At 37.5% G+C, this 20839-nt stretch overlaps 2 protein-coding genes across 3 annotated transcripts; one reads left to right on the top strand and one right to left on the bottom strand.

Annotated features, from left to right (window-relative positions):
• The first annotated feature begins 1609 nt into the window (after positions 1 to 1609).
• slc29a2 (solute carrier family 29 member 2) lies at positions 1610 to 6395 on the top strand. Of its 2 annotated transcripts, none has more exons than XM_079847523.1 (13): positions 1610 to 2013; positions 2982 to 3024; positions 3191 to 3269; positions 3359 to 3492; positions 3622 to 3761; positions 3933 to 4067; positions 4457 to 4554; positions 4728 to 4806; positions 4894 to 5027; positions 5158 to 5257; positions 5332 to 5417; positions 5526 to 5725; positions 5930 to 6395. In XM_079847523.1, exons 2-13 carry the CDS (start codon positions 2993 to 2995, stop codon positions 6039 to 6041), a joined length of 1329 nt encoding a protein of 442 aa, XP_079703649.1. In that variant the 5' UTR covers positions 1610 to 2013; positions 2982 to 2992; the 3' UTR covers positions 6042 to 6395. The 2 variants fall into 2 exon arrangements, with proteins under 2 accessions (XP_079703649.1, XP_079703650.1); XM_079847524.1 differs by lacking the exon at positions 1610 to 2013 and adding an exon at positions 2184 to 2205 and having other exon boundaries at positions 5930 to 6381.
• A 332-nt stretch (positions 6396 to 6727) lies between these two features.
• On the bottom strand, positions 6728 to 20544 carry actn3a (actinin alpha 3a). The gene is made up of 21 exons (XM_079898268.1): positions 20221 to 20544; positions 14762 to 14876; positions 13726 to 13845; positions 13507 to 13593; positions 12543 to 12630; positions 12206 to 12284; positions 11472 to 11553; positions 11297 to 11382; positions 11093 to 11185; positions 10730 to 10960; positions 10472 to 10619; positions 10217 to 10367; positions 10007 to 10115; positions 9092 to 9232; positions 8679 to 8861; positions 8416 to 8550; positions 8137 to 8316; positions 7830 to 7976; positions 7668 to 7733; positions 7355 to 7513; positions 6728 to 7248 (listed from the first exon to the last, which is right to left on the bottom strand). The coding sequence occupies exons 1-21, from the start codon at positions 20350 to 20352 to the stop codon at positions 7090 to 7092; spliced, it is 2691 nt and encodes an 896-aa protein (XP_079754394.1). The 5' UTR covers positions 20353 to 20544; the 3' UTR covers positions 6728 to 7089.
• Positions 20545 to 20839: the final 295 nt, after the last annotated feature.

Raw genomic sequence — 20839 nt, 5'->3', positions numbered from 1 at the left:
ATGCAAAACACTTATTTTCATTTTAAACTAACAATTAACTCATTTTGTAAAAGCTATAGCTATGGGCAATAGATTCATCTTTGGAACTAAATAGCCTACATTTGTTATTGACTTTGCTGGTAATAATAAACGTGGCCTATTTTCATGGAACGTGTTTTAACTCTTGATTTCAAGAGAAAAAGAAAGACTAACAAAGGAGAAAGAAAGGAATATCATGATAAGTCTGTGTTTCTGTAGAATTTTGATATGGTTTTACTTTTTTTTTTTTTACTTTTCTGTTTCCTTGTTTGCATTTGTACCATACACTGTAAAAAAAATTGCTGCTTTAAATTTTTAAGTACACTCAACTTGGAGTTAAAGTCATTTAAACTTAAATTACATTAAACTGGCATAAAATAATGAGTGGAATCTTGTATACTTGTAAAAAAAAGTTGAAAATTTAGTTAAAGCAATGTAAAAACCTATGTTGTCATAACGTATTGATCATGTAATTTTTTTACAGTGTCGTTGTTTGTGGTTTGATTAAGTTTTGACACCACGTTTCTTTGATTGGTTTGAGTTTGTATATTATTGTCCTAATTTTCAGTTCTTTGTCTGATCTTGTTGATTGCTCTGTTTCTGGTTCTAGACTTCTTTAAAAAAGTGTAATTTTGAGGGGGTGGGGTGGAGGGTAAATAGAATTTGACTGATTGCATACCCATATCTAAGCTCTTTTAATTCCGTGTTTGCATTCTAACACTGACAATGTAAAACTGGTAGGCCTAAGTCCTAACTGGTGTGAAAATGCGTTTGTATTTTTATATCAAAAGGCTGGATAAGTGGATATGTAAGGGAAAACAATTGTTGGGGTCATGACACTATCCACACTATTCCGACGTCTGGTAGGGATGGACAAAGAAATGAAGCCTCTTAAAGCTTCGAAGCTTTTCTCTCATTGTTTTGGGAAAAGATTCGAAGCATCAGGAGTTTTGAAAACAGTGCCATCTTGTGGCAGGCGAATGTATAGTAGCCGTACACCCCGAGTGTGCAACTCTGTTGATAAAAGCCTGATAACGCTAAAAATGTGTTCAGTTTTATGAGAATATAATTCACATATTTAAGTGTTGCAATAAATTCAATGTAATAATAACACTACCATGTATGAATATTGAATAATAATGTCTTTTCGAAAATCCATATTTGAAGCTCTTTTCAAATTTACTTAGCCTTGATCAATGGCTATTTGCAGTATATAAAAAAAAAAACATAGTGGATTGTGCTTATATGAGTGTTGACTATTAATATATTAATCCGTTGTTGTTCATACTGTCACTATCCAAACAATTTATGAATAATTAATTAACTGTGTGTGTGACTCTGCACAAGTAAATTCAGACAGAGAAAGAGACATATTTTATATTATACACAGGTAATGGACAAATGTCTGCTCAGGTCTTTTTATTATTGCAAATGAAAGGTTACAGACATTAACAATGAGTACAAAATAAATAAATAAATATTTTTATTTATAAAAATATTTTTATAAAATATACTTTTTTTATAAAATGGGGGGTGGGGGGGGGGGGGGGCACTGGTTCAGAATGAATTAATTTGTCTGCTATTTCTTTGCACAGTAGCTAGATGTCACCAGGGCTCTGATGTCACTAGTGAGCAATGCTGAAGGAAGCTTCGAGTAATGAACCTTTGGCTGAGTCTCAAGTGGTTCAGGAAGCCTCATTTTGCCATCACTACCTGCAGCTAGTGTCAACCATAGACATCATATAGATGTATATCATATATCAATAGTCTCTATATAATATCTATGGTGTCAACCATGGTGTCAACAACAGAAAGGGGAGGAGCCGGACATGACGCATCACAGGCTATAGCCAACCAGCTCTTAAATAGGAGGAACTCCTCGCTGATGGGTGCTCACAAATGTCAATCATTTGCTCATTCATTGGTTCAAATATACCCGCGAGCCAGCAGCCGTGCGCTTCTTGTTTTGAAGAGACGACGTGTGTCTACGACTCTGTGAGTATTTATTTTAATATACTGAATATTCTTTTTTTTAAATACTTTAAATGAACGCATCGAATTTTAGAATAATATATTCATCGATATTTATTTAATACTAGCAGTAATTGCTCGAATGTAGTCTATTTCACTTTTTCTTTTTTTCCGAAATCCATTGGAAAGTTGGTTGACAGATGTAGAAGGGAGCAGGTATTGTTTGGGCATTAGTTATATGCTTTCAGATTTTGAGTGATGGGTGATTCACGTTTAGGATACTAGGTTTTTAGTATATTTTACAAAATTGAATTAATGCTTTTAGTGTATATTTTATTTGATATAAATGATTATTTTATTTATAAAACTCAATAAGTCAATAAATTAAACAAGAACTAGACATTAATACTGATCAACGTTACGATAGTTTAAGTAGTTCGTCGTTGAAGCTGAACTTGACGCGGGTTTTTCAAGTTGACAGAGTTAACTGATGATGATGACATCACCCGGAAAAGATGTTTCCCGCGTTTCTTGTGTTTTTGGTGGTGACGGGAATGAGTTTAGTAATAATTTAAACAAGTTCCTACTGGTGGGCCTCAGCCACAGGATGACTTTAAATCATTTAATTATATAAAAATTAAATGAATTATGAAGCTAAAACACAATCAAGATGTAAACTGAAATCATGTTTCCCTCTCAATATTTTTTATTGAATTAGAATCTAGAATCTTCTAGAATCACAATACAACTCATGGTTAATTAAATGTATTTTAAAAACAATAACAGTTTCTGTTAATAAACAAGCAGTGCTTGCAAAATTACAGCAGAAATACCTGAGGAAACAGCCTCTGGTATCTACTTCACCCTTAACTCCTGTCAGTACAGTAATATAAAATCAGTGCTATATGGTTGTGTATTGATGTCACTAACTTGATCATGATCTAACAACAAAAATGTAGCCTAACTTTTTCTTTTTCTTTTTTTTCTCTCAGAACATTTCAAAATGAGGATTTGTAAGGGGACATCAGATAAGCAGTGAGTGGAGTTCTGATGCTGATGTCAACTGATTTAGAGAACAGAAAATCAGTTGGCATCATGGCCATGCTGAATTATTCAGGAAAAATAATAAGATGTTAACTTTCATTCATTTTGTTTAGTTTATGACATAATGTTATCATAATTCTCTCTCTAACCTTGACAGTGGCCTTGTGGCTGTTATCTTTTTCTTGTTGGGAATGGGAACTCTGCTTCCATGGAACTTCTTCATAACTGCAATGAATGTAAGACAGACAGACATACTTTTACTGATTAATACTTAAGGTTATCTTTAAATGTCATGTGCTCATCCTCCATTCTCTTCTGTTTGCAGTATTTCACTGACCGTTTGAGAAATGGGACAGATTCTTCACAGTCAGACCCGTATATGTTTGATAACATGAGTGTGCTGCTAGCCCAGCTTCCCTTGCTGCTATTCACACTTCTCAACTCCTTTCTATACCAGCAGTGAGTTCTTGGTTCAGTCAAGCAAAGTTCATTTTGTTTACTTTTGCATGTCGTAGTGTTGTATTGGTACAGAGGTGTATAGGTCGTATTATAATCATGAGTTATTTTGTTCTCGTTTGCTTTATGTAGCATTGCAGAGAAGATGCGGATTGCGGGTAGCTTGGTCTTCATATTACTCCTCTTCATTCTCACGGCCATTTTAGTGAAAGTTAAGATGGACCTGGACCACTTCTTTTCCATTACCATGGCAACAATCTGGTTTATTAACAGTATGTTTCTTATGTCTTGCATCTACAGTATGTTCACATTTACCTTTTCACTTCATATTGAATAGAGTATTAGAATTGATCCACTCCACTTCTACTTCAGCACCTTTCAGCGACTGAATCAGTTGACAAATCTAACTCCCCTCGTCGTTCTTGCACTTTCTTCTCTCTCAGTGTTTGGGGCCGTTCTGCAAGGTAGTCTGTTTGGTCTGGTCAGCAAACTACCCCCGAGATTCAGCTCCCTGTTTATGAGTGGACAGGCGGTGGCAGGAATCTTCTCGGGTCTTGCCATGCTGTTATCGAATATCTGTAAGTACCTGCAAACTCCTTACAAATTGAATGATAAAAATCATATTCTTCTAAATAAGAGGATAATGTACATCCAGCTGGTTGCTATTGAAAAATAAACCCAGACACCCTAATTCTAAACCCAAATTTCTCTGTTATTCTGAACATTTAGCATAGCCCTAATGTTTGTAATTTTTTCACAATTTCTTTAAGCTGTAACAGAATGTTTGCGGACGGGAGGGAAACACACGTTGTGGGAGCAGGGTTTAAGTCCCATGCAGGCCTCTAATGTGCAGCCCTCTTCCACACCATGCCTACTTGAACCTATATAATACGAGGCAGGGGCTTTTTATTAAAACTCTGAGAGAAAAACATTTATGCTGACAGTTAGGTTTTTATGCCTCCTTTAGTTAAAACCGACTCTGAGAGTTCTGCCCTTGGATATTTCATTACCCCCTGTGCCGCCACTCTGCTTACTTTGTGCTGCTATCTCATACTTCCGCATCTGGTAGGTGCCTTAGGCCATCATGATTTCTTTTTACTTGTCATTTAACTGTTGAGTGTCACAACACAGATAAAAGCATTTACTGCTCATTTAAAAATTGCTCTAAAATAGTGCATTAACTATATTCTGATTATTTATGTTATTTTGTATAAATGAAATTCCTTGTTATATTTCAGAGATTTGCCCAACTTTATTTGGAAAATGTGTCCCCTAAAACTGCAGAGACACAGAAAGAGCCACCAGCAGATAGATCTGGTATGTCAAATTGCACATTTTTCCAGTGTTTGGACAAACTACAGCAAAGACAATCACTGTGTTTTTGTGTTATTTTCGTTGCTACAGAGATGGATAAAATGAAGTTAGATGATGCTGACAATGGATTCGATAACATTGGTGAAACTGAAGCATGTAAAAAACTGAATGAGCTCAAACAAGAACCTGAGGAGAAGTCAACTGTGCCACAGGTCTTCAAAAAGGTATACTGAAAGTATTTTGTTATTATAACCAGCATCCTTGTTTCAAACCTCAGGAAAAATGTAGTACATTTATTTTAAGGCAAGTAATAATAAATATCTGGATTTATTTTATTTAACTTAATTTTTTTAGATATGGGTGATGGCATTTTGTGTGACATGCGTGTTTGCCGTCACACTGTCTGTTTTCCCAGCAATTACAGTAAATACAAAATCTTCTGGCTTATTTGAAGGTGAGTCTACAAAAGATTATAATTATAATATGCTTTTCAAAGCACTTTGATTTATATCCTTTTTCATCTTATAGAGAACATCTTTATCCCTTTGTGTTCATTCATTGTCTTCAATGTGATGGACTGGATAGGCAGAAGTCTCACTTCTCGTCTTCAGTGGGTGAGTCTCATCGGATCCTGTATCAACACAATACAGTGCTATGATAATGATTACCAATGGAAATGATTCTTTATCTAACATCTCATTTTTCTTTTCCCAAATTTCCAGCCTTCGATGAAGAGTAAATTATTCCCTCTTTTCGTGGTATTACGGGTAGTTTTCATTCCTGCCCTCATGCTCTGCAACGTTCAGCCTCGCTCCTATCTTCCGGTCTTTTTCAATCATGACTTGGCTTATATTATCTTCATGTCTTTGTTTGCCATCACAAGTGGATATTTTGCCTGCCTCTCCATGAGCTATGCTGCACAGTAAGTACTCTTAAAGATAACACGAAAATATTTTCAAAATCAACTGGGTTAAGTAAATAGTACATTTATTCTGTGTGTCACTATTCCTGGTATTTTCAACCCATTGACCAACATAACATACTGACAAACCCATTGCCCCACATAATATTTCTCGGAACACCCACAAACTCTTCTGTTTTTTTTTGTTTTGTTTTTTTTATCTAGGCTGGTGAGGCCTAAAGATGCAGAGACAGCAGGGGCTCTGATGACCTTCTTCCTGGCTTTGGGACTCTCTCTGGGTGCCGCTCTCTCCTTTGGCCTTAAAAAAATTCTTTAGGGAAAATCTCATTACTCACCAACATTTTTCGAGTGAGAACTGTCTTGAGGCCTTTGTATATTTATTTTTCCTTGCTCTATTCTGGACTTTATAGCACTTTATAGTCATGATTTTGAAGATCTCTTGAAGGAAAGAAGGAGAAACAAATTTAGATACCGTAGATGTTGTAAACTTTTATCTTTATCTTATGGTGTATTTTATGTTCCTTCCTTTCATTTTTACATTTCCATAGGATGTTTTTTAAGGGAAATATTTTGTAAATAAGTTGTATCTTGGTGCACTATTTACCTTTTATATTTTGTATGCTTTTTTTATTTGTGTGTTTTTTTAAATAAAATGTAAAAATATAAACGCTTCATGTGATTAGTCATTCTGACCTGTCATTAACAGCTTAAGCCCTGCATAGAAATACAAAAAAGATTAGATTTGCTGGTGCCTTATGTGGAATTTTGTGGGCTTAGCATGAATTGCAGACATTACTGAGCAACATTACTATTATAGTCTATGCATAATGGAAAACTAACATTATATTTATATTATATATATATATATATATACACACACGTGTATATAAATATACATACACATATAAATAACTTTTATGTTAGATTAATCGATTTGATAGCACTAATATATATACAGTATATATATATATATATATATATTAAACAACAAAATACACAAAATTTGATATTCTTTAGGATCATTTATTTTTCTTCCTCCAAAATGTAGGCCATTTGTATGAAGGGAGAGCAGATGTCTCTTATTAACTGTCAATGTGAAGAATGATGTTCTGACAGGTTTTTGTACTCTTCAATCCCTACTGGCTTGTGAAAACTTTTCACCGCAAAAGGGACAGACCACTAACAAGGGTCAAACAGCAATTGATGGTGTCCCTCATCATGTTATATCAACTGGTGACGCACAGGACCAAATCAATGCAGCAAGGCCATCCATTACATCTGACATTGTTCTTGGAGTTAGATGTTTAAGGGTTTCATAATTTAGGGGAAGGGTATACTATAGGTGGTGGATGTGACAAAGGGCTCTACAAGTCACTCTCTCCATACAGGGCACTGGAGAAGGAGATATAATCAAGGGAGCCTGGGGGAGCATCACCGCCCATGTACTTGGTCATGCGGCTGATACAGTATTCGGCTTGTTCTGGGGGCAGCTCCCTTCTCAGCTCCTCCACTGTAATGTATGCCTGCAGAATGTAGTAAAAAATGGATGCTTAGACAACAGGAGCCATATTTAGCAGATTCTCATAAAGCACACACAGGTTATTTTGATGGTTCTTAGTTTGGAATTACCTTGTCAGAAGCTAGTATCTTGAAGGAGGCCACAACTTGTTCAGCAGTGTCAGTCTCTGCTGTCTCCCTGGTCATGAAGTCAATAAAGGCCTGGAAGGTGACAACTCCTGTGTTGTTGGGGTCCACCAGAGTCATAATGCGTGCAAATTCAACTTCACCCTAAAAAAAAAAGGGGGGAGGGGGGGGTATGTGAGAAAGAAGTCCTTAGAGAGAAAGTTGATTTTGTGTCCTGGTATTTCTGGATGATTTTAAAGCAACGAAAAAAGAAAAAAAAACTGCCAGTCATATTTTGACCAGGACTAAATGCCCTCACCAGATCATAACCCATAGAAATCAGGCAGGCACGGAAGTCATCAGGATCCATCATGCCATTCCTCTTCTGCAAGTAAAAAAATTTGTGATTATTCTACAATTTGGACAATGTTGCACAACTTTGTATTCTAAGTAGAAACCAAAGACTCCATGTATTGCAAACCCGGTCAAAGTGGTTGAATGAGGCTCTGAACTCATTCAGCTGCTCCTGGCTGATGCCCTTGGCGTCACGGGTCAGGATCTGGTTCTCAACCTCATTGATTGTGCGGGCAATGGTGGTGAGGAGCTGCTCCCATCCCACGCGGACATGCTGAAATGTACATAATAGGAAACATGCCTTGTAGGTAAGGTGAGATTAAAAGAACTTGATGGAAATGGACGTCTATGTAAGACACCTTAGCTAATGACACTTGAAACTTCAAAGAGGAAATACATTTCAGAATGAATAGAAAATAGCTGGTCGTCAGTACCTCCATAGTGTAGTTGGTGTGCTTATTGTCAAAGATCAGTCCCTCCTGGCTGAGCTGGTGGTCTCCCTCCAGTTTGTCAATATTGGATTTGTAATTAATGATGTTCTGTTCATATGTTTTCAGATTGCTCATCTGTTCCTCAAGGGAACCGGAAATATCAATTGACACATGGCTGATCTCCTGTTGACCATGAGGAAGATTTTTTCAGATATTTCAGTTTTAGTTTTCACAGTATGTAATATGTAACTTTAAATGCGAGTAAGGTGTATGGTGAAACACCTCCATCTTTGTCTGAATCCAGGGTCCAATGATATTGGCCTGACCAGCAAACTGGCGCCTCAGCCTCTCATTGGACTGTTGCCTGGCCACTTCCTCTTGCAACACCTGGTCACGCATTGGGACTAATTGCTTCACCTGTTGTCGGGAAGGAAGCAATATTTCTCAGTGGGAAAGCTGAAAGGAGCTTAAAAGACTCCAAATATTAAACCATTTTTATTGCTGATTATTCTGAAATTGTAAAATATAGATTGTAAAGTACTCACAGCTTCCCATTTGTTGCTAATATCCTGTTGAGAGAGGACAGTGTAGGGATTCTCACCCACTATCTTGATCCCGTACGTCTGAGCTATCTTCAGGATCTCATTATGAATGCCCATGATGGCCAAGCGCTCCTTATCAGCTTCTGGTAGGGTCGCCTTGAATTGGTCATGGGCTGTGATCAAACTCTGAGGTTGATAAAAGCAGGAGAGAACCAAATGATGTTAAGACATTGTGAGTAAGTAGTCAATTAAAAGAAGGTAGAAAAAGGGGATTATTAGAGAAGTTAAGTGAGATTTAAGGGAACTACAAAAATGTCCAAGGCCCAAAACATATTGAGAAGATACTGAAGCTCAGTTACACAATGTTATTTAGGAAGATAAGCATTCCCTTCAAGCATTTAGCGTTTGTCTTTCACCTGAATCTCCTCAATGCTGTGCACAATGAACATGTCCTGCAGATCTTCCATAGCTCCATCCATCCAGTTGTTGAAGGGCGCAGCCCTTTTGGAAAACTCCAGATACAACTGGTCAATTGTTTCCCAAAGCTTTTCCACACGCTATGGCAAAGCAAAGAGAAAGATTACAGCAAGCCCACACACTTTATGCACTGTAAATATCACATTTTATTCATACTCTTTATTACCCTGGAAATCCAGAGTTCTCGCGAGAGCACAAGTTGAATTTGCTCAGCGAGTTTACTCTGGCGTAGAGTAATGATGCTCATTAAATATGCCCTTGTATCCGAGCTGCACCAATCACATCGGGTTATCTGATATAGGCGGGCCAGAGGCGAGCTAAACAGATGACGACAGCGCTGTGATGTCAAAGTCATTAGTAAACATTGCAAAATGGCTATTGATGAACACCAGTTGTTTGAAACGGCTTTGGCCGCTACAATGAATGAGTTAGACTTGGCTTTTTATCTAAAAGAGGAACAGAAGACGGAGCTCGAATTGTTCCTTTGCAAGAAGGATGTTTTTGCTGTTTTGCCGACCGGATAAGGCAAGAGACAAGAGTCTAATCTACAAGTTAGCTCCGCTGGTAGCTAAGCATATGGGGCTTGTTGTGATTGGTCGTAGTGTTATCCAATTGCGTGCAGTGAGATTTTCAAATGCATGCTTGGTGCCGCCCCTCGAGCTGGCCGATTTTCATTAGTCGATGCCAGACCATTAATCTTTCAGATTTAGGTCTGGATTTCCAGGCTAACTCTTTATTGCCTAAACATGCAAAAGAGTCTTAATGTTTCTGGAAGTAGAATCTACATTGGTTTTTACCCCATTCTCAATTCAAGAAATAGACAATTGGGGAAGAGTTTTATCATATACATATACCTCCAGTGATTCTCTCCTTTTCTGGGTCAGGGTGCCCAGGTTGTCCCACTGGTCACAGATGCCCTGGCATCGGGCATTGATGGTGGCAGCATCATAAAAGTCCAGTTCACTAAAGAACAGCGGATTTTATTATCATTTTCATTACCTACAGTAAAATCCGTAAGAATGTACTATCCTTATTTCAAGGGGCCTGAGGTGGATCTATCTTACTTGAGCTCCTGTGCAATGGCAGCGATCTGTTCCACTCTGTCCTGGTGAGCAGCCAGGTCGCTCTCAAAGGCCTCGTGTTTCCTCATCAGAGCACGGATCTCCATCAGAGATGCTGACTCGTAGTCCTTCTGAGACAGCAGCTCCACCTTTCCTGTGTTGAGCATTACAAAACGAGAAGAATGAGAAAAAACGAGGAGGAATATGTCAGTTGTCAAAGTAGAGTTCAAATGGCTGACTAAAAGTTGTGCTTAATACCTGTGGTCCATGATTCATGCAAGGTAGACTTCTGCTTAAACTTTTCAGCCAGGTGGTCCAGTCTCTCCAGACGACGGATTTCTGTGAGCAGCCACTCCTCGTAACCTTTCTCTACCTGCTCCAGACCCTTCCAGGCATTGGCAATGTCCTGCAGAAGGGGACAGCAGGTAGAATATACTTTCAACTCTATAGGGTACTTGAAAGCCAAGGTCATTTACCCCCATATACATGTGTTAAGAAAAATGGAGCAACACATACTGAAACCATTTTGCCCTCAGAGGGCATGAAAGCAGGCCTGTTGCTGAGCCTCAGCTTGGTCTGCAGGGTGTTGAAGTTTATCTCCAGCTGACACTTCTCCTGAACTTTGGGTGGCTTATGCACACGACGATAATCTCTGAAATCCTCCAGTTTCTGTTGCATGGCATGCATTGTCTGCTCGGCCACACGGTTCTCCAACCAGGGGGTGGTCCTTTGGATCCACAACAGAAGCTGAGGAGAAAATGTAAGTGTATGTTTAAGTGGGTTGAAGAAGAACCTTGGGGAGAACCAAGACTAGCAGGCACATGTTTATAGAAATTAACAAAATATTGTACATCTAATAGAGAATTTGAGTGTTCTCACCTCGCTAGCCAGTTTCTCGTATTCTTCCATCAGCTTCTCGTTTTCCTGATTCACAGCCAATACTTTGCAAATCCTGTTAGCTGCTGTCTCAGCCTGGAGGACAGTGTGACTGATTACAAAGGGAAAATAAGGTGGGCAATTACATTCTAAAAGGAGCGACTCTCCTTCCTATACAGATGTTCATCTCCAGAAGAATTCCCATACCTGCTCTGCACCAGCGAAAGCATGGTAGAAACATGACACATAGGTCATGATGGCCTTCTCATCAGGTTTCGGAGTGTTCACAATGTCTGAAATGGAGACAAACAAACTATTCGGGAAACCATTTTATTTTTACATTTTGAAAAATGAAATCGCATGATTCTCCAAGAGGTTGTACCATCTGCATCAAGCATTTTAGGGATGTCAAGGTATTTCTCTGCTACCTCAAAAGCAGTGTTGAGGTTGCCAATGGGGTCATCCTGCAATGGCAGACAAAGCCAGGAAGAAACTCAATGAAGAATTAATAGATAAACATAAGAAACTTTTTCCACACTCCTCAACTGAACTTTGCAAGAAAAGACAGTTAATCATTAACCATCATGGCAAAATTTTCATACTCATTTACATCATAAACACCATTTTTAGATGTGACACATGCCATTTTATACACTACAGACCATTAGTGAATTCATTAAACAGGCAAAAATGTAATCCATTTTTGGATAAATTTATTTCTTTACAAAAAAGTATGTCAGATGGTAATACCATGGCACTTTGATATCTACCATAATTTATAGTTATACCATGATTACCATATTCATGTACAATGCTAAACCGAAATACTTTAAAGATTTCATGGAATAAAAAAGACAAACCAAATGAGACCTTTTTCTCTAAATAAGAAAAATAGTGTTAATTTCTTTTTTAAATTCAGCCCCCTTTTTTTTTAGAAGCAATTAACAGTGCATTCACAGCCCAAGAGACAATGTTAGTTACAAACAGGTCAAAGATGACAGATATAGTGTGAGTGAAAAGGTGAGTTTGAAACAGCAGATGAATGGACATATCTCTAGTGAACAAAAAAGAAGGCAGAGATGCATGATGAGAGTGACTGAAAGGGGGTGATGGCACCTTGCGCAGTTTGGCGTAATCGATGAGGTCAGGTCTGTGTCTGTGGATGAGGGCACAGAGAGCCAGGCCATCCTTCCAACTGAGACACAGACCACAAGCAAAAGGAGGAAAACATGGAGAAAGAACAAGAAAAGAGTCATGGGAATGATAAAAAAAATGATAAGTGTTGTGCAGAGGTGCTCGGTGAAAGTTTAGAAGCATGATGGGTAATGCGAAGATGAGTTTTAACAGAGATAATGTACACACTAACAAGAGCTGTAATCGGTTAAACGGAGTATGAGATAGTGAAAATAAGCCAACATGCTGGTCTCTCCAACAGGAGTAAAGCAGAAATCACCTGATGTGGAAGTTCTGCACGTTGACATTCCTGTAGGGGGCAGTCTTCCTCTGACACCACAGCAGCAAGCCCTCCTTAGCAGAGGTCTCTGTGAGGATCAGGTCAGTAGATCATCAGGTCAGTTGACCTTACCCTTCAACATTTCATTTTAAAGATACGCTCATTTGACATTTCGTTCATATGAGGAAATTCAAGCAATTTGCTCCTAAAATGGAATCGCCTCTGGATTCACAAATGCTTCGTAAACCTCAGATTTGACAGTTAAACGTGTGTTTCAGCATAATCCCCTTCCATGAAAATTACAACTAGTCTCTTCTGAACTCCTCTCTCAGATTTGTCTCCAGTATATTCCAGAAATATAAAAGAAACTGATTGGCCAACATGCCTACAACAATTACTGTGGCGAGTAGGGCAGGGTAGTGAGCCCTGGGGAGTGAGGCCGGTTGCGCACGTGTTAATGAGGGTCACCTGCATTCTCGAGCCCCATGGAGGAGCTCCGGAAGAATAAAAGGATAAGTAACATCAGTGGGACTCGAGACCGGTGTGGCGCGCAGGTGACGCTCATTAACACTTGCGCCACAGACCTCACTCCGTTCCCACGGCTCTCGGACCCGCCCTGCTCGCCACAATTACTTAAAGTGTTAAGTGTGAAAAAAAGGCCTACTGATTTTCCCAATAATAGTAATCTATAATAACATGGACTATGCAGATGTTTTCCTTCCTGTATTCCATGCATTTATGTGTGGTTGTGAGCAGGTGTAAATTTACTAATACTAAGCCAAATACTAATCACTTCTACAATGGCACTGGTAACTATAAAAACGTACTTTTGTGCGATGCCTCATCTATGCCACTTGGTGTCAATAAAAGTTCAAAGCAACCAGTGTGACAAACAAAATGAGTGAGCCTTTAAATAAACAAGAGCGCAGAGGTGCTAATGTGTCAAATGTTTGGAGTCTCTCACCCTCCACTGAAATGTCCTGGATTGCAAAGCGCAGGATGATGGTCCAGATCATCCCAAGGGTCATTTTCACATTGCCATCCACAATCTCTGCAAGTCAGAACAGACAGAAAAAAACAGTTTCACTTGATAGAAGAGTAAAGTTATGGAAATGGACAAGAATAGAGGGGCTTACGGTGACGATATTTGAGAATCTGAAGGAGATGAAGTTTTTATCCTTACCTTCAGCACCGATGGAAACCAGCTTGACTCCCTTGCTGCTGATATAGTCCAGGGCCTTGTTTACATTGGCGATCTTGTGAAAACGCATTTTGCCTTTGTCTGGTTTAGGGAGTCTCTCACCTGAGACCACACACACACAAATCAATTCATAAGTACATGTATAGTCCTTTGCTTCATGTGAGGTTATTAATAGGGGAAGTGTAAATTAATAACATCTTTACATTAGCTACATTTCGGAACATGAAAAAGTTATATGCATTTACAAAGGTCCGAAAACAAATCCAATAGGAAAATAATATAAAAATGGGAGGAAATCCACACATAACTGCAACATTTTTTGTTTTAGGGTCTTTAGAATTCAAGCTTGTACTATATTTATTGATATTTTTATATTTATAATAGGGCTGTCAAACGATTAATCACGATTAATCGCATCCAAAATAAAAGTTTGTGTTTACATAATTTATGTCTGTGTACGGAGTATAATTATTTTCTATATATAAATACACACACATGCATATATATATTTAAGAAAATGTGTTATTTATATATAAAATATTTATATATAATATAAATTATAATATAAATATACACAGTATATACATGCAAATATTTCTTAAATATATACATGCATGTGTGTGTATTTATATATAGAAAATAATTATACACCGTACACACACATGTATTATGTAAAAACAAACTTTTATTTTGGATGCGATTAATCGCGATTAATCGTTTGACAGCCCTAATTTATAATAGTATTTAATTCATTTACTTAATATTTTTATTTCAATTTTTTTGTTTAATGTGTTTATGACACTTAACTTTGCAAATGACATGTGCAACACTGTTTTCTGTAATCTCCCACCGTCCCAATCAATGATCCAGAAGGGGATCAAAGTCCGTTTACCCAGAGGTACTACAGTAAACGTCCAGATTGTTTCACAGGTGCAAACCTGATATTGGCCAATGGCCAACAGAACACTGATATGGGACACAGAGCATGTATAATCAACAGATCAAGTGAGACGCTTACCTGAGATAACCTCCAGCAGCAGCATGAGTTTGAGTCCATTCCTGAAGTCTTCCTCAATGTTCTCGATCTGTGTCCCTGCCTTACGCAGGTGAGAGTTGCACCAGGCAGTGAAGGTCTGAGGGGAAAAAAATACAATATAGGTCATATAGAAATACAGCATGACATCCCTTTTCTTGAAATAATTTGTAACATCAAACAATAAAGAAAATGGCTGTAAACGCATAAGAGCAGGCCTAGGCTTACAATGGAATATCAAAACAAAATAAAATGGTACTATGAAGCCATTTGTCCCCACATTTAAAATATCTGAGGTGGCATTTTTTGTTTTGGTGGCATTTTTTCCTTGAGCAAAGGTTAATTTTTGACCCTGACCTACACATAGAGTTGGATCTATAAACAGTGTTGACTGTATATGCCTCACTGGGAGCCCCAGCGTAAGAGAGAAGGGGAAAGAGAGCGAATAAGGTGACTGAAGAATGCCAAGGACCAACGTAATTTGATGTAAGGCTGGAAGTGGAGACTCTTTTGCAGCAGGTGGCCACCCTTCAAATCACCCCTCCTCTGACAAAGATCACCAAAATTAGCCTGTGTCCCGTGGGAGGGGGAGGTGAAGAGGAGGAAGAGGAAAGGGGGAGTGAAGGAAGCTATATCGGGGAGCCATGAGACACCAGCAGACAGCTGAAAGCACAGCATTCCTGGAACAGACGCTCAAAACACTACAGCGAAAGAAAATGTTTGATGTTCCACAGTGCTGGGCCCATTTATTTGATATAAAACATATAAAACATTCAATTATTATCAAAAGCAATACACTTTGCTGAGTGTTGTGTTAAATTGGAGTTGAAAAGACTGGATGATATAACACTGATTTCGCAATTATTTTAGTGGCCACCCAAGTATGAGCACCAGGAACATTAAACATTTTTCTTGGACGTCCTTGAACTCACTACATTGCGAACAAGAGAATAAATATTTAGTCAAGCAACAGGTTGGTCGTACAGAAATAACTTGGCATGTCAGTAATGGTTTCATTGCGTTATCACAGGCTTATATCTTTAGCAGTGATGATTTATCAACTCTTTAAATCAATCAAACATTTTAAAAATCTGCATGCAATCCTTTTGACAGACATTTTTCATATACAAAGCAGTCAGCTTTGATTAATAGCTTTTAAATAGCTTCAGATCTGAATATTATTGAAAGGGTAATGCTTAATGGACATCAAAAATATAAAGCACACACAGACTGAAACTGATTTTATTTCCTGAATCTTCTTGTTCTGAGGTTCTTGTTCTAATTTCTGATACTGTACTATGATGACCACAGCAAATACAGCCTCGATCACTGAGCCGTCATTTTAGCCTTGCGATCCAATGGCACTCCAGTTACATCATCATTTCAACCATGCATGCATCTGTGCAAAAGCTTTGCATTTATGAGTCAGCTGACTGTAGCCTCAATGCTATCATGACAGGGCATTGTTTAAAATGAAGACAATTCACCCATCGACTCATGCACACACAGATATTTAGAATATATTCTACGTGTTATTGTATATTTTGTATAAATTAAAAGGACCACAGCATATTTGGATTTTTTTTTATCCATTTTTTATTTTAACATTTATTTTTTTAAATAAACAAAACACATTTGGATATTTGGTTATATTGATCCATTCACAGGTAAGTATATACCCTTAAAAAAATGGTGGATTATTGCAAATATTAGTTACACTTTATTTTAAGGTGTCCATGTTACAGTGTAATGATATACATTTAAGGACTGAGTAATAATAATTAACTGCATGCACTTATTTCAGGATTAGGGTGTGGTTGAAGGTTAGTTGCATGCAATTATGCATAATTTACAGTAATTATGTATTAATAATAATAATAGTAACTACATGTGTAACAATATGTTACATATACTTACCATAGTAATAACAGTAAATTGTGCATAATTACATGCAACTAAACCTCAACCAAATCCTAATCCTACCCTAACCCTAGAGTAGGTACATGTAGTTACTTAATATTACTCAGTACTTAAATATATAATTACACTGTAACAATGACACCTTAAAAAAGTGTAACCATAAAGTGTAACCCAAATATTTTACCCAATAAAGACCTTGACTTAAGCCTTATAGTCTTGTTTTTATTGGGGGATGACAACAGCCAATAACAGATCATTTACGATCTACAGATGATTTTTGCTCATATTTTGAATTAGATTTTCTTTTTATATTTTCTGTATTCACTTTAATTTTATTTTAGTAATTTTGTGGGGGGTTTTATTAGTAGTTTTAGCTAATTTTAAATTATTTTAGTACTTCAAGTACTTTATAGTTATTTTAGTACTTCAACAAAAAAAGATGAGAAATTTTGCCTGGTCAACTAGCTGAAATAAAGTAAGTTTATTACATTACATTTTTTTATTACATTTTTATAGTTTTAGTTAGATAATGGGAACACTACCCAGATTTAAAGGTATAACGCCACTGCAATTGACACTAACAAAAAAAAAACGATATGTTTCCTTATGTTTTGACCAGGATGTCACATCATAATTACTGACAGAATCTATAGAGGGAATAAATGGGGTTGTGAGAAATTGTAGGGATGAGGCACATTCAGGTGAAAGGGCTGAACTTAGGATTCTGGGTAACATGATATTTACATTTTGAAGGCCTGGCATTTAAAGCTATAACCTAGCTATGGCATTGCATTTGACTTTTGTTTGCACAGCAAAAGCAATATAAGCTATTTAAATACACCGTAGCACCTTTCGTTAACTTTAAGGTGGTATAAAACCTATGGAAGACACCTAAAGTGGAAATCAATAGCTCGAGTGGGAAGAGGATTGACCAACAGAAACTTGTGACCTGCAACCAATTATTATTATTGTCCTATTATATGTTCCACCCTCTTTTATTGTTCGCATTTAAACGGCCATGAAAGTCAAATCCAGCCTGAAATAAATTTACCTGTCTGACCTGGTCTCCAGTTAACTACCCCTTTCCCACCCCCATGCTTTCATTAGGTAGTTTATAGAAGCTCCCCTACAAGGACACCTCTTCTGGAATAGCAACTGCCATTCGATCGTACTCATGACTTTCTTCACCCCACCCCACCCCCCCACCATTTCCCACCTCTACCCACACCCCTACCGTATGCCTGAAGAATGTGCACACCTATCTGAAACCCTCAGGTTCTGTGGCACTAGGGTTCCTTAATGGAATGGGGGGAAAAATTGAACAATTCCTCTGACTTTGATTTGCAGATCTCATAAAAAGATGGATGAAATACACATTTAATTTGATGAAATATGCATACATGTGCATTAGTGCTAAAAAAGTAAAGAGTGCTTTGAGTGCAATACTTTGAGACCATAGAAGTGTCCATGAAACCCTCATGTTGGAGAACTCAGTGACATTTTCCATGTAACTGATGCAGGTAATTGATGAGGCCTGGACTACATGCACCATGGCTCAAACTGATGACTTTACAGGCAAGGAGACTAGAAAGGTTCCGGGACACAACATAAAAATTTATAAAAAAAAAAATTCAGAATCTCTCTCTTTATCAAAGCCCAATGGTCCATGCAGGATCTGACACATTAAAGTTATGCAAAACTGCACAGATGAGTTCTCTAATAAACTAAACTAGTCCCAACAGGTGGCAAAGGGACCAAGAAAGACACAAGGATGCTTAGGTTTAAAAAGTAATTCACTGAAGCAGGAAGACTTACAGGAATAACAAACCAAAGTAAAAGGAAGCCTGTGATATCAGCATCGAGTCAAGTTTTGTGAAGAGAATTGTGCAGTGTGACAGTTCTGCATTGACATAATTGCTCACATTCAAGTGCAAAAAATAAAATAAAAAAATTTGTGTTCAAGCTTTATTTAGATCCCCTTCAGCTTCCACAACGTGTTCGCTAGGCTAGGCTAACAGGAGTACACATAAAAATACATCAACAGTATGACAAAAACAATGAATGCTACTGCAAAAACCAAAACATTATCACGCTATACAGTGAACATACAAAATTACACATTTTCATTGGGAAATTTAATTCTATAAGTAATTGACACAGCAAGCACACACACAAAGTTAGCATATCTTTTGAAATGGGTCACTTTGGGTTTTTACCCAAATTATTTTTTAAGCATTAAAGGCGCTATAATGTGTGTCGTTTGTGCTGGGAGAACTATTATGTTTCATAATTTCATATAATGCAAACATAATTGATAATAGTAGCTTGTTTTAAGTGGCTGGCCTAAACTGCATTACACAATAGGGTTGCAAAACTCTGAATGAAAACCAAATTAAACAACTTAGTTTGACCTCCTGAGGATGATGATGATGATTTTTTTTTAAGGTAAAGCACCATCAGGATATATTTTGTAACCTATTCATGGAAAGTGCCAGTTTCTTAGAGTTAGACTTTGTTTTTTAGACCAAGTTGACCTACCAATCTGAAACTCACTAAACTATAATGTGAATTTCAGTTTAGTAGTGAGTGCACTCAGCAGGATAGAAAGGTGTGCGCTTCCAACGAAATGTAAATAAATCTGCAGTGTAGTCATGTTAAATCCTTGCTTATTAATAAACACCTCTCAACATGAACTGCAAGTCATTTAATTACAATCAACAGACGATGATAAACAAACTGGAACCCTTGGATTAATGGGTTAAGGGGACAGAATGGGGCCAGTATTTTTAGTTGTAGAGTCTATTTGCAGCTCTCAGTGCTGCTTAACCACTTCCTCCATTTTGAACACTGACTCTCCTCTCTAACTGTTGCCTCATCTGTTCAGCTGTTACTGTCACTTTGGTGTAGTTGTCTAATGCAATGTAGGTGCAGCACGGTGCTCTATAATGCAAGTAGTCTACTTAATTTCTGCTCAATAAAGCTATTAACAGGCAAATAAAAGATTCTCAATTCCTGTGAAGTAAAACGATTTCACATACAAATATATGTAATTTGATTTTTTGATATTTGAGTAACTAGTGACAGTACATAAATGAACATTTCTCGTTTCCTCAATTAAATTAATTTTTAACCAATGTTTACTTAGTTGCAGTAATGATAGCATTATGATTATCATAATTTTTTTAGTTAATTATTTTTAATAAATGGTTGAAATTAAAGTTAGACAACATTATCCAATCATTCGAGTTGCTTAAGTCAATGAGGCTACAGCTGATTGGTCCGTGTTACAAAGCGGTATACAACGTGCAGATTCGACGACACAGTGCAGTGCTGATACAGCCGAGTGCAATGCAAAGTAATTTCATTAAGAGTCTTTTGACCTTACAATATTGCTTTTCAGTCCATAAGGTAGGCTAAAACACGATTAAAACTTGTATATAATCTAATATCTTATTTTCTTCTGGCTGTACACTAACTCACTTTACGTAAACCTTTATAAAGAAAATTAAAAAGTGAGATTTGACCTTCCTCTGTTGCTTCTCCCAGGCCGGGTCCAGTAACAGGTCTCGATCCCAGTCGTTTTCTTGGTTCATGTATTCCTCAGTCGTAGTCATCATGTAAGAACTATATTGCACTTGCGTTTCAATCGCTGTCATGTTGCCGTCTTTCCTGGGGTGCTTGGTATCCCCTCAACCTACACAACCTAATAATTTACCTCTTAATTCAACATACACGCCCTGTGCCGTACAATCGGAGTCCCGTGAGGGTTTGGAGAGAAGACAGACCCTGCTCCCACCGGCCGATGAGCTGACAGCTGCTGCCCAAACTCTACAAGTATAACGGCGCCCAGTATTTGGTCACAACTTAATTTCCTAAAAGGTGATGGGCGGGATTTAAGAACGGTGCAGAATGAAAGGAGTTAACATCGATTATTGAGTTAAGTAAACAAAAGCACGTTCCTTAACTAAATTCATAAGAGATACAGAGATTCAAGCAAGTTTGGTTTATCGCTTGTAAGGTCTCACGCACAAGCAAAAGTGATTGTTCCGTTTAGATTGTTATGCATTTAGATTTTGGACACAATCTCAATACATAAATCAATTGAACATGAAAATAAACAAAATTATAAATGAATGAATAAAA

This window comes from Squalius cephalus, assembly GCF_949319135.1.
Source record: "Squalius cephalus genome assembly, chromosome: 17".
Lineage (NCBI taxonomy): Eukaryota > Metazoa > Chordata > Actinopteri > Cypriniformes > Leuciscidae > Squalius > Squalius cephalus.
Note: the sequence above shows the minus strand (reverse complement) of the source record. Positions and strands in the feature narration are given on the sequence as shown.

Coding starts and splice junctions, on each gene's coding strand:
- slc29a2 (XM_079847523.1), top strand. CDS start 2,993: ATGAGGATTTGTAAGGGGACATCAGATAAGCA. Junction 3,270..3,358: donor TCTTCATAACTGCAATGAAT/GTAAGACAGACA, acceptor TTCTGTTTGCAG/TATTTCACTGACCGTTTGAG. Junction 5,418..5,525: donor TCACTTCTCGTCTTCAGTGG/GTGAGTCTCATC, acceptor CCAAATTTCCAG/CCTTCGATGAAGAGTAAATT.
- actn3a (XM_079898268.1), bottom strand. CDS start 20,352: ATGACAGCGATTGAAACGCAAGTGCAATATAGTTCTTACATGATGACT. Junction 10,368..10,471: donor GCATGAATCATGGACCACAG/GTATTAAGCACA, acceptor TGCTCAACACAG/GAAAGGTGGAGCTGCTGTCT. Junction 8,551..8,678: donor TTAGCAACAAATGGGAAGCT/GTGAGTACTTTA, acceptor TCCCGACAACAG/GTGAAGCAATTAGTCCCAAT.